The 12,571-nt window shown below is 33.7% G+C and overlaps 1 protein-coding gene across 1 annotated transcript; it reads left to right on the forward strand.

Moving 5' to 3' along the window:
• Positions 1-8: 8 nt before the first annotated feature.
• LOC134245563 (uncharacterized) lies at positions 9-8,887 on the forward strand (the record flags this gene model as incomplete). The annotated part of the gene is made up of 3 exons (XM_062727844.1): positions 9-26; positions 192-336; positions 8,390-8,887. Coding segments are annotated over 3 exons (567 nt in total), but the record flags the coding sequence as incomplete, so codon positions are not given.
• Between the last annotated feature and the right edge of the window lie 3,684 nt (positions 8,888-12,571).

The following is a 12,571-nucleotide window of genomic DNA, read 5'->3' on the forward strand; positions in this document are numbered from 1 at the left end:
TTCCTTCGCTAAATAAGACTTTTCAGGTTTGTGTATTTAATTCTTGGATGCATGATGACATGAACAAGCTTCTATGGATATTAATACAGAACTTTTTTATTTGATAATTTGATAAGCTCACTTAGATGCTTCTCATCCAATGACAGTTATTCAGATTCGAAGTTATTTTGATTTATTTTATATTATCACAGGATCAGGGAAAAGTATTTGATGAAATATTCCAGCAGTTTCAGAATATGAGAGAAAACTTAAACAACTTCAAATCACATTTTACTGCTGAAACAGATGGCATACCTGTACTTTCAAGGTGTATGCAGATACTAACTCAGAGGTGTGGTAAGTATAATCTGACTACAGTGCGACTAATGACATACCTGTACCGTGTGTAAGTAGATACTTACACAAAGGTGTAATAAGCATAATCTGACTACAGTAGTGTATTTCAATGAGGTGTTTATTTTTGCTTTCTGAACAATGCCCTCACTCACTGGCCAACCTTGTCAAAGCTGTCTGTTTGATAGGCGGAGATAAATTAAAGAGGCACGAAATGCGTATAGTTGTCAATAGATTTTAATATTTGTGTTCTATTTATTCAAAGAGAAACTCTACAGTCATAAACATCAGGGATCTATAAAAAATTCTTTCTATATAGGAGGTGAACATCAAAAACTACATAATTGGGGCTATTGAGAGTTGAAAACCTCTAATTAGATTTTTTGGTAATGGGTATCAGCTTCAGTTGTATTCGCTCAAACCATGCAGCATGGTACACTAGAGTATAAATGTATTAAATCGTCAGAGAAGTGCTGTTATAAGTACCGCCTACTGCAATTCGATTGCACGACGGTTTCTCAAATCTGTCTTGATCATATGGTTTGATAAACCTTAAACTTTATTTTCAACCAATCAGCATCCACGAAGACGGTCAATGAAAGAAAATGTTAGGAAAGAACGAAAGAAAGCTTGGAATCTTACGTCTTGCGAAAAGAAGCATTGTAATTATAGCTGAACACGATTCGTAAAAGGAATCATCTTCCCAAGTCAAGGGTATTTGATCTGCTCCGTCCCACAAGAGAAGCAGATCGTATTAAAAACCCTTTACTTGAGAATGTGTCCGCCATATTCGACTGGACTTTCGCTATATCTGAGGACCCCTATACTTAGAGCCGATCACTTGGTCACTGTTCATTGTAATCAGTGATGTAGACGGACGTTCGCTATACAGCACTCTGTAGCGATAAAAAATAACTCTGTACTTCTTCTAATGAAGGAAAGAAAGATACCAAAGAAACAGACAACAGTTGCACAGGTCAGTGCAGTATACAAAACCAAAAAGGAAGAGACATAAATACGATTAACACCAATAATGTAAATAAATGTAATGCAAGTTAACCACCACGAACACGGGTCGCTATTTCAAGCCGAAATCCTTGACAATTAAGCAGTCAGGTGTGACAATAAAGCAGTCAGGTGTGACAATAAAGAAGTCAGGTGTGACAATCAAGCAGTCAGGTGTTACAATCAAGCAGTCAGGTGTAATGAATGCGAAGAGTATACCCTGGTGCTGATATCTTAGATAGTATTATCGAAAACGGCGTATGCCTATTTATTAGTCGTGTTCAGCTTCTTTTTTTTTTTTTAAAAACACACAAAGATGACATAACTATGGTGTGTGTATCATTGGCGGATCCAGAGGGGGGGGGGGTCCCGGGGGTTGGAACCCCCCCTTTATTTTTTGCCAAGTGGAGAAAGAAAGAGAGAGAGAGAGAGAGAAACAACGTTATCTGAGAAAAAATATTTATACGTCTAACTTATGCATTGAATAGACTCCCACATATTTAGTTTCCTCCATTCACCTTCATTATTACTTTTTATGAGCGAGTGGTAGAAAATATTCTACTTATTTTTATATACACTGTATCTTATATATGTGATATGTAACATGCGAAGTTGAATTTGATATGATATTCCCGTGATCTTTGGCTGTGTTGGCTATATATATGTACCCTTTTTAATCATATCTTTTGAAGGAACTAACATAAAACTCTTTTTTAAAACCCCACCCGGATCTTACCCCCCCCCCCCCCCCCCAATTTTTTTTTCAAATTCTAAAAGAAAATTCTTTTTACTCTAATTCGGAAATGCTGCAGATCCATTAATTTTATAAGGTTTCATTATGTTTTGAAATGAGTTTGTTTTTTATTCTGACTTGGGGTACCTTTTCAAAAAAAAAAAGGATTGAACAAAGATATTATTTACCACAAAATAAGATCTTTCAATACGTGTGTGTGTGTGAATTATTGCTTGAGAGTGTGTATGGGGGGGGGGGTTAGAGGGACGCAATCCTGGAACCCCCCCCCTTTCAAAAATTGCTGGATCCGCCCCTGTGTATGTACATAGTTAAAGTAGATACTTAATATACAGCGATGTGACTGGTGAAATTTGACTTGAGTACGACTGATTACACACCTGTACTGTGTGTATGAAGATAATAACAGTACATCAGTAACCTGACTACAGTACGACTGATGACACACCTGTACTGTGTGTATGAAGATAATAACACAGCACACTAGTAACCTGACTACAGTACGACTGATTACATACCTGTACTGTGTGTATGTAGATAATAACACAGTACACTAGTAACCTGACTACAGTACGACTGATTACATACCTGTACTGTGTGTATGAAGATAATAACACAGCACACTAGTAACCTGACTACAGTACGACTGATTACATACCTGTACTGTGTGAATGTAGATAATAACACAGTACACTAGAAACTTGACTACAGTACGACTGATGACACACCTGAACTGTGTGTATGTAGATACTATACCAGTACAATCAGACTTTAGTACTACTGATGACATAAACCTGTACTGTGTGTACGTAGATATTAACATAGTTTAATATATGACTACAGTACGACTGATGACATATCTGTACTGTGTGTATATAGTTACTGACACAGTACAATCTGACTACAATACGATTGATGACATACCTGTACTGTCTGTATGTATACCTGACTACAGTACGACTGATGACATATCTGTACTGTGTGTATATGGGTCATTCTCAAAAATTGTCCAGATTCCATCAAGAGAATTTAGAGAAAATAAATCCTGAGAACTAAATACTTTAAAGTTTTATGTTAGTAATGAAACATCAGAGATGCGTAAAAAATGTTGAAACACTAAGAATTCTATCAACATTTACTATAAAATCCATTTTAAGTAGGTGCATCCAACAATAAATGTCCATGGTGTTACTTACTTAGAAATCGCAATAAAATAATAAATTACAAAAATTTAAGGTTTCTAGAATCATAATCTAAACATCTTGATCAAAAATATTCTATCAAAACAAACTGAGGATTCTTAAGAAAGAAATTACAGATGACATGAAGCTGAAAGTTGTTAAAATTATAAAATTTGATTATTCTTACATATATATCTTAAGCATATGTCATTTTACCTCAGCATGAAACACTGGCTTTGTGAATATACTTTGTAATAGAAGACAACAGGATTATGTAGCAAGTTTTGATAAAATTGTAGAAAGATTTAGAAAATAAATTCAGGAAAAATGGTTGAGTTACACCAAGGACATATTCATAACACAAAGGACATAAAAGTAACACAAAAGACGTTTTGTTCAAACCTCAAGAATAAATAATAAATTTCTTCCCCTTCCCTCGCAAAAAGCACAACAATGGCATTATCTAATAGATGTTAATGAAAGCATATGATTTTAAGAAAAAAATTGCTTGAGATTTCATTTCTTTTTACATATAGAGTCCGACTAGTAACACCAATGATTAAAAAGTAACAACATAGACATAATTGTCCAATTATAAAGATACGCAAACATCAACAAAAAATAAAAATAAGTTATGCATGAATAATGCAGGATTACTATCTTAGGGCCTAGAATCATTGATCAGTACATGTACAAGTATGTGTATGTCCAAAAAGATGTTGTAACACCAAAGACAAAAGACAACACAATGGACATCTCATTTCATTTGTTTTGTTTTACATGCAGCCTCCTTCCACATTGGGTTATCTATTTAATATTTCCTACCTACAGGATGTGGAGGACGGATTATAACCAAAACATCACCTATGTTGTACTAACATTCATCTTTTACAGTTTTTGGTCAAATTTAGTTTTTTATTTTATTTTCATTAATTACTGCTTTGATCATACATGAAGTTCTGATTGTCTCTTTTCCAGTGTTTCAGCAATTTTATATGGTTTCTTTTCCAGGGTCTCAGTGTTTTCAGTATTTTTATTCATTTTTTTCCAGGAACTCTAGTTGCTCTAGTTTCTCTTCATATGTACTCTTGTCTGCCCTTCCTCTTTCATAAATTATTCGATTTTATGTTAAGTGTTGATCAGCTGCATAAAGAATATACCTTTGTTTAATGCCTATTTGTTGTTTGAAATAAATTTCAAGATATGCCGGGAAAGATAGAGATCAATATTAAGTACTGCCTCTACTATAATGTCAACTCTTACTTCAGCTCTTTGACTTCATTCCAAAAGTTTTCATATACTTCTATAGTGTAAGGTTTACAAGCAATAAGCAATATCCAACCTTTATGGGGAAAATCAATTAGACAAATCTGCATGAATTTAAGAGTATCTTCATCTACATTCAAACAAAAATTCATGATTGGTGACAGATGCATTGTTCCTCTGAAATATAATCTTTTGATATCGCTTTTGATAGTGATGAAAAAAGTCTCCTTTTTGCAACTTTTGAAATGTTTCGTCCTTCCAATATCTTCATCGAGAGAACATAACATAGAATCAACAGGTTTCAGAGTAAAAAATGTCATATATCATAAAACCTGGATTTTTATTTTATTCCCTTGTGTTCCTATACTTCCCTGGAGTTACCACTTTAATCATCTCATTTTTAAGGTTTTCATTATATTTAATGTAACTCAAATTGTACCATCTCCCCACAATTGTTTTCTTTTATACATTGAACACAACTACGACTTCATACGTGGTATTTTTATTTCATTTTTCTATCTTAAATGCTTGTCGTGTCCCTTGTGTAACTGAATTTGTCTATAATGTTACCACAGTTAAGTATTATAGGGTTAAAAAGGGGTAAAGATGTATTTCATAAGAAATTTTGATATTTCAATTTACTAAAAATAAATAATTCTCTCTACTCTACCGCTGAAGCAAGAATAACTACAAGAGTATATTAATTATGAAAATGTTTCATCATTTTGATGTCCATAGAGTTACCAAATTTGTCCTTTGTGTTACACATATCATTTACTGAATGAATTTGTAGCATGTATAAAATATTATATGTAAAACATATGATCAGATGATACAAATATTATTGATATACTATTTTCGATAAACTTTACACATTATATTTTATTTTTAAATTGTAAATATTGAAATTTCTGTACAGATTGTCCATAGAGTAATTAAATACGTCCTTCGAGTAACTTTTCCTACAGTAACAAAATGGACAGTAACGCCAGGGAATTACTACATCAACAGTTACAAGTATAAAAGCAATGGCTGCATTAAAAAGATAGAGCACAGCTCCTACATCATGTGTATTTCACTTCAAAGTCGCTCAATGCATCACAAACATTATATATTAATTTATCTTCACATTATTTAAGTAACTCCAAGGACCTAAAAATAAATTACTCTCTCAACCAAACTCAACTGAAACCAAATATTGTGTCTACGGGGTGAAACAAACATGTTTTGTGTCTTTTTATATTTTGGCGGGTACAATATCTTTAGAAGGCGGCTGATGCTAAAGAGTTCCTTCAAGAAAAATAACTGTTACAGATTACTTTTATGTCTTGGTTACTCCAAGGACACGGCGAAAATCACAAAGTTTTTTTTTAACATTTATTGCTTAAAAAATTATATTCTTACTTTTTTCAGTCACTTTTTAGTATGTTTTTAAACAATGTTAAGTATTTACAATACATTAAAGGTATTTTATACTCCCAAATTATATTTACTGTCTCAATAAGGAGGGTTGAAAATACACCCTCGGCGAAATCACAAGCAATTTTCTTTAATTTATCTCATGTTGAAGGATTTTTTTCAGTATTTATATCAATTTTTAATCGTACTTTAAATCTGTTCTCTGAATTAAAGATCATTGTTAAGTTCATGAGCACAAAAAAGTTTTTATTTTATTATGATATTTACCAGAAAACTTGTATCACTGAAATCTGGACATTTTTTGAGAATGACCCATATAGTTACTGACACAGTACAATCTGACTACAATACGATTGATGACATACCTGTACTGTCTGTATGTATACCTGACTACAGTACGACTGATGACATATACCTGTATTGTGTATATGTAGCTATACACTGTACTTACACAGGAATTTGGTTAGTATATAATCTGACTACGGCTCTCATTGGTACTAATGCTGAGAGGGAGCCAAGAATAAATTTACATAATGTAAAAAATATATATATTGACGTTCGTTCCAAGTCAGTGAAATCTACATTTTTTCTGAAAGCTTTAAACCAACTGAAAAATCATTCTCGCAGCCAGGGGTCCTGAGTCAACCGTGGGCGCCTGGCAATTTGTTGGCTGATTGTAGTGACGTCTTTCGGTAATTACAAATCTTGATTGTTTTTTTTTTCATATCTAACCAATCACATTAATCCATTCTATGATATGAGGACTAATGTAGGTTGTTTATATGTGAATATAGCAAGTATGATTTTAAATTATCAATTTTCAATGACAAATTAAAAATGATTTTTCCAAGAAAATGTATGCAGTTCAGTTGGGAGGGGGGAATATGAAACAGGATTTGTTTTAGGCGCCTTAGTGAAAGTACCAAATATGAATTCAAGTCGGATTCTTAACAATCTCTGATTTTTCTAAGCTATATATTAAAGGTGGCAAAGATTTGTGCTTGCGCCGGAAGGTCAGCAAGCATACCCTAAAAATGGCACCAACCTGTATAAATGTTGTATATATAATAATTGTTTTCTAGATAGCATTTCAATGAGCTGTTCTCTGCTTTATTTATTGCTTGTACCAAAAAAAGTAATGGAAATAAATAAGTGTTATTCTTACATTTTTAAAAAAAATTGTTTTATGAATTATAAGACAAAACAGTACATTTTTTATCGTTCACAAATATCACGACTCTTATGCTAATACCCTCTCCCCGTTAAGTTTTTAACACGAAGCAAATCAGATTACAAGATTTTAATTTCTGATACTGTGTTTGTTTTCACAAATTATAATATAAACGTAAACATTAAGAGATAAGACCGTATCAAATTTATGGAAAGTTAAAGCGTTGAACAGTGGGTTTGGCGAGTATATTGATTTTAGAGATTAAAAGTACAAAAAAGTACTCCCGGAAAATTATGCAGGGCTGTATATCTGACCAAAAAAAAGTTCTCGTTTAAGTCCGAAGTACCTTTAATTTGCCACGACTTTTAACAAGAGTAAAAAATCATTTACTCTCATTAAAAAGAAAAGATGGCATGGTTGAATTGTGATCTCAGTACAAATTTATGGAGACAAATTTATTTAAATATACGATAAAACGAGAAACCTTTTTAAGAAATTCAATTTAAATTTGCAATTTATGTTATCAGTTAACCCATCACCTTAGTAGTTAACCTTATTAGTTAACCTATCACCTTATCAGTTAACCTTATTAGTTAACCTATCACGTTACCGGTATTATATTATCAGTTAATTATCACTTTTTCAGTTAACATATCACCTTATTAGTCAACCTATCACCTTATTAGTTAACCTTTCACCTTATTAGTTAACCTATCAAATTATTAGTTAACTTATCAAATTATTAGTTAACAAATCACCTATTTCTTCCTCATACTTTTTATTTAATGATCTTTTAAATTGGGCGGAAACATCAATATTAGAATGGTGACTTTCAGACATGTACGTGACGGTGTGGTATTATATCATCGCTGTATTTTACCCCGGAACTGACCGATAATTATTGTTTGCTGCTTCTAAAATACGTAAACCTAACAAAATAAACATAAAATAGAGAATGAAGTCAATCCCCATCGAGTGGCTAATGAAAATTAATCACAGACAAACAGACGGACACGGTGTTTTTGTTTGAGTACATTTTAGAGGGAAGTAAAAGTAGTTGCATGAATATGAAAAACTAAACTTGAGTTTACTAAATAAGATACAAAGGTTAAAGGCAAATATGTTTCACAGACATTCCTTTTTGGTTAATATCTACAGAGAACAGAGCAACTTTGTAATTGCTTACAAGTTTTGCCAATTAACAAACCAAAAGTTAATTAAATAAAAAAAATTAATGAATTAATAAAAAGATTGTCTTTGCAGGAAATTGTAAATTAACGGTAGAGAGACGGAAATACAGCGTTGTGATTGTGTACGAGAACCAAGATGTAATGCGTAACAGCACAACGAATCCACAACAAGTCCTCGACTGCTTACAACTATTTAACTCATTCAACAAAAATATACAGAAAATTTTGGAAAGAGCACCGGAAGTAGAGAATTCCGCCAAAATTCTTCTGGATGACGAAGATAATATGCGAAAGGAAGTGACGAAAGCCGATTTGGCGGGAACGGAGGGACCGGAAGCCATGAAGAGGTGTAATGAGAACATTCATAAACTGAGAAAGATGAACAGTCATCTGAAAACTATTAAAAGTCACACAGAACGAACTATGAAGGAAGTTATAGAGGCCTCCAAAGCTTTGTTCAATGAGACAAATCCATAGTGTATACATGTCAAGATTGACGAATGATTATCGTATGTCATTATTTGATTATTTTTTTTTTCTGTTGTGTTATTGAATATATCAATATTTTTTATATTTGTATTTCGTATATTGCGTTTTTTCTGATTTTGCATGCTTCTTGAATTATTCAAGACCTTTTTTGAAAATGGTGATCCGGGTCTTTACGGCGGGAAAGGAATATATTTTGCGGTCCAAGCGAACGAACATGAAGTGAAGTAAACAAAAAACAAAAACAAAAAACTAATTTCACTATTTAGAGTTTTAGAATTTTAATACACAAGTTTAAATCTTTAAAAACCTTAAAATTATATTGTATATTGAAATTATTATTTTTAGCTTAAAAATCTAAATTTCTAAACACGTTTTGAAATGTTAACTTTTTAGATTTTTAGCTCTACTGGTCAGAGACCAGGAGAGCTTATGCGATAGTATGGTGTCCGTCGTCCGTCTGTCTGTCAACAATTTTTCAAATGCTACTCCTTCTACAGTTTTGGTCTGATTTCAATGTAACTTGGCACACAAGTAGACTACACCAATGTACATAATTCTGTGCGTTGGTTTTTGATTTAGATGAACGGTGTTGCCATGGTTACTAAAAATAGAAATTTCTTTGAAATACTTTTAAAATGCTACCCCCCCCCCCCCTACAGTTTTGGTCTGATTTCAATACAACTTGGCACACAAGTAGACAACACTAAAATACATAATTCTATTTATTACTGCCTGTTGCAAAGTTTCAAATCCAAGTGCTACTTTTCCTATGTTATGTGTACAGACCAGTAGAGCTACAGTCTCATCAGAGACTTCTGGTTATCATAAATATTCAAAATTCAAATTTCCTAAAACAAGTTTGGTATTCAAAACTTTTTGAGTTTTTAATGAAACATATGGAGATAACGAACAGTACTAGTATTCAAGATCAAAAGTCCATAAAACAATACAAAATAGGAGCAGAGCAAACAAGGACCTCCAAAACATCAGATGTGGGATCAGGTGCCATGGAAGAGTGAGCATCCCCTGTCGACCAGTCACACCCGCCGTGTGCTCCATGTCATGATCAGGAAATAACTGGAAAATCCGTCGTCAATTCAGTGTGTAAATAATGAACTAACAATTAGTATGAAATACCTGAATGGCTGTCGGAAATTTGAATTTTTAAAGTAACAAGAGGCCCATATGGGCCTTATAGGTCACCTGAGTATCATGTAACAACTTTTCTACAATTTGAATTTTATTCGTGTTTTAAGCCAGAGGCCATGAAATTTACAATTTTTAAAAAGGCATTATTGCTTATCATAACTATACACTTAGCATGCTTACTTTGGTTACTTAATACCCAGAGGTAGATCAGAGTAACAAAAAGAAAATGCATTTCCACTTTATCAGTTGTGCTCCCAATCCCTCAGGAACCACTGACCCTGGGGCCACATCTTTCAAAATTTTGGAAATTTTATAAATTTTATTTCGTCATGTTGATTAATACCAAAGTGCATATTTCAAAGCATTAAATTAATTTCAAACTATGTACCCCCCCCCCCCCCCCAAGTACCTCTGTCCCTTCGGAAATTAACCATTTTGGAAAAGGCAGCTTTCTTAGTCATAAATATGTACTAAGATCATTGTCATAATACCCATGAGCAAAGGAAAAGATTTTCAATGAATTCATGCATTTTCACTATACAAACATACAGCCCTGTCTAACACAATAAGCACTGACCCAGGGGCCCTGAAATTCACAAATCTCAAAGAGGCATCCTTCCTCCTCATAACTATGTACATAGTTCATTGGTTTAATAACCAGGTGCAGAAAAGAAGATTTTTAAAAGAATTTATGCATCTTCACTATATAATCAACAGAACCCCACTCTAACACTAGAACCCCCAACCCAGGGGCCATGAAATTCACAATTTTGGAAGAGGCAGCCTTATTCAACATAACTGTACAATTGGTCAGTTTATTTAATGCCTAAGAGCAGAGAAGAAGAATTTCAAAGAATTTATCCATTTTCACTATGTAATCTATATAGCCCCGCCCTGCCACTAGAACCCCTGACCCTGGGGCCATGAGATTCACAATTTTGGAAGATGCAGCCTTATTCAACATAACTATGCACTTGGTTAGTTTATTTAATGCCCAAGAACAAAGAAGAAGAATTTCAAAGAATTTATGCATTTTCACAATATATTCTATATAGCCCCGCCCTAGCACTAGAACCCCTAACCCCTGGGGCCATGAAATTCACAATTTGGAAGAGGCGGCCTTATTCAACATAACTATGCACTTGGTTAGTTTATTTAATGCCCATGAACAGAGAAGAAGAATTTCAAAGAATTTATGCATTTTCACTATATAATCTAAATAGCTCCACCCTTTAGCACTTGAACCCCTGACCCTGGGGCCATGAAATTCACAATCTTGGAAGAGGCAGTCATTTTCAACTTAGCTATGCACTTGGTTAGTTTATTTAATGCCTAGGAGCAGAAAAGAAGAATTTAAAAGAATTTATGCATTTTCACTATATAATCTATATCGCCCCGCCCTTGCACTAGAACCCCTGACCCTTGGGCCATGAATTTCACAATTTTGGTAGATGACTCAATGCTGATTACAATCATACCAACAGTTTGACTGCTTGATGTCCAGGAGTAAAGAAGATTTTTAAAGATTGCATTAATTTTAATGGTTTTGGCCCCACCCCCAGGCCCCAGGAGGGGGGGGGAGGGACCATGAAATTCAAAATTTTTGTTCCCCTTCTCCCATAGATGCAATATGCCAAATTTGGTTGAAATTGGTTCAGTGGTTTCAGAGAAGAAGCTGAAAATGTTCAAATGTTAACGCACGACGGACGACGACAGTGTTTACTCAGGTGACATAGGAGGATTTTACCCTTACTTTGGACTTTCAGTAGGCGTGACTTTCTCGGCGCTACGTAATAGCGAATACTAGTAGATTCTCATTGATTACGAAATTAATAACATCAGGAACTGAAAATTGTTGTTGATAAAGATGAGACGACTTATGCCCCACCTCTGTGCCGTGAGAGAACTTTTAATTTGCTATTTACTACACCAGTTGACATTCGGCTGCATTTCTATCATATGTATATTTCAACAGTGATGGGAAGCTGTGTAAATTTCAGAAGCTAATTAGGTAACGTCGAGAATGCCACGCCTTACTGAAAGTCCAAACTCAGCGTGTAATGGTAATAAAAATCTAAAACTTCCAACTTTTAAACTTGTTATGAAATTTGAAAATTTGGGGAATGAAATAAATATTAAATTCAAATATACGAAATCAATTTACGTTTTTGAAATTTAGAAATTTGAACCGATACATTGAAATCCCAAAAGTATAAATCATTTTAGAAATTTAAATGTTAAGTGTTACTCGAACCATTTCAGCCATCTTTTAGGGATTCTGTGTTTGTTACAAGGTGATCTGTAAAAACTTGTAGGACTTCACAATTTTAAGGGATGACCACATTTTATTGATAGTGACGTGACTGGTATAAAATGAGGTCACGAACAAAGAGATAACAAGCAAATTCAAAGAATTGTGGTCACCCGCTTTCGGTGTCTTTTTGTGTGGGATGTCATTTGTTATGACATATTGTGTCAAATTTTGTCATAGGTAATGCACATGTCAGATATGAAAGCCCTATCTCTTCTCAATCAAATGTTATAAGGAAGTGAACCTCATGACCCTGTATGGCAAAATAGCGAAGACTCAACTTTTCTTAAATGCAAATTAAATATA

Source organism: Saccostrea cucullata, unplaced genomic scaffold, assembly GCF_032062105.1.
Source record: "Saccostrea cucullata isolate Sc308-1 unplaced genomic scaffold, CSIRO_AGI_Scuc_v1 ctg13784, whole genome shotgun sequence".
In the NCBI taxonomy this organism is placed as follows: Eukaryota; Metazoa; Mollusca; class Bivalvia; order Ostreida; family Ostreidae; genus Saccostrea; species Saccostrea cuccullata.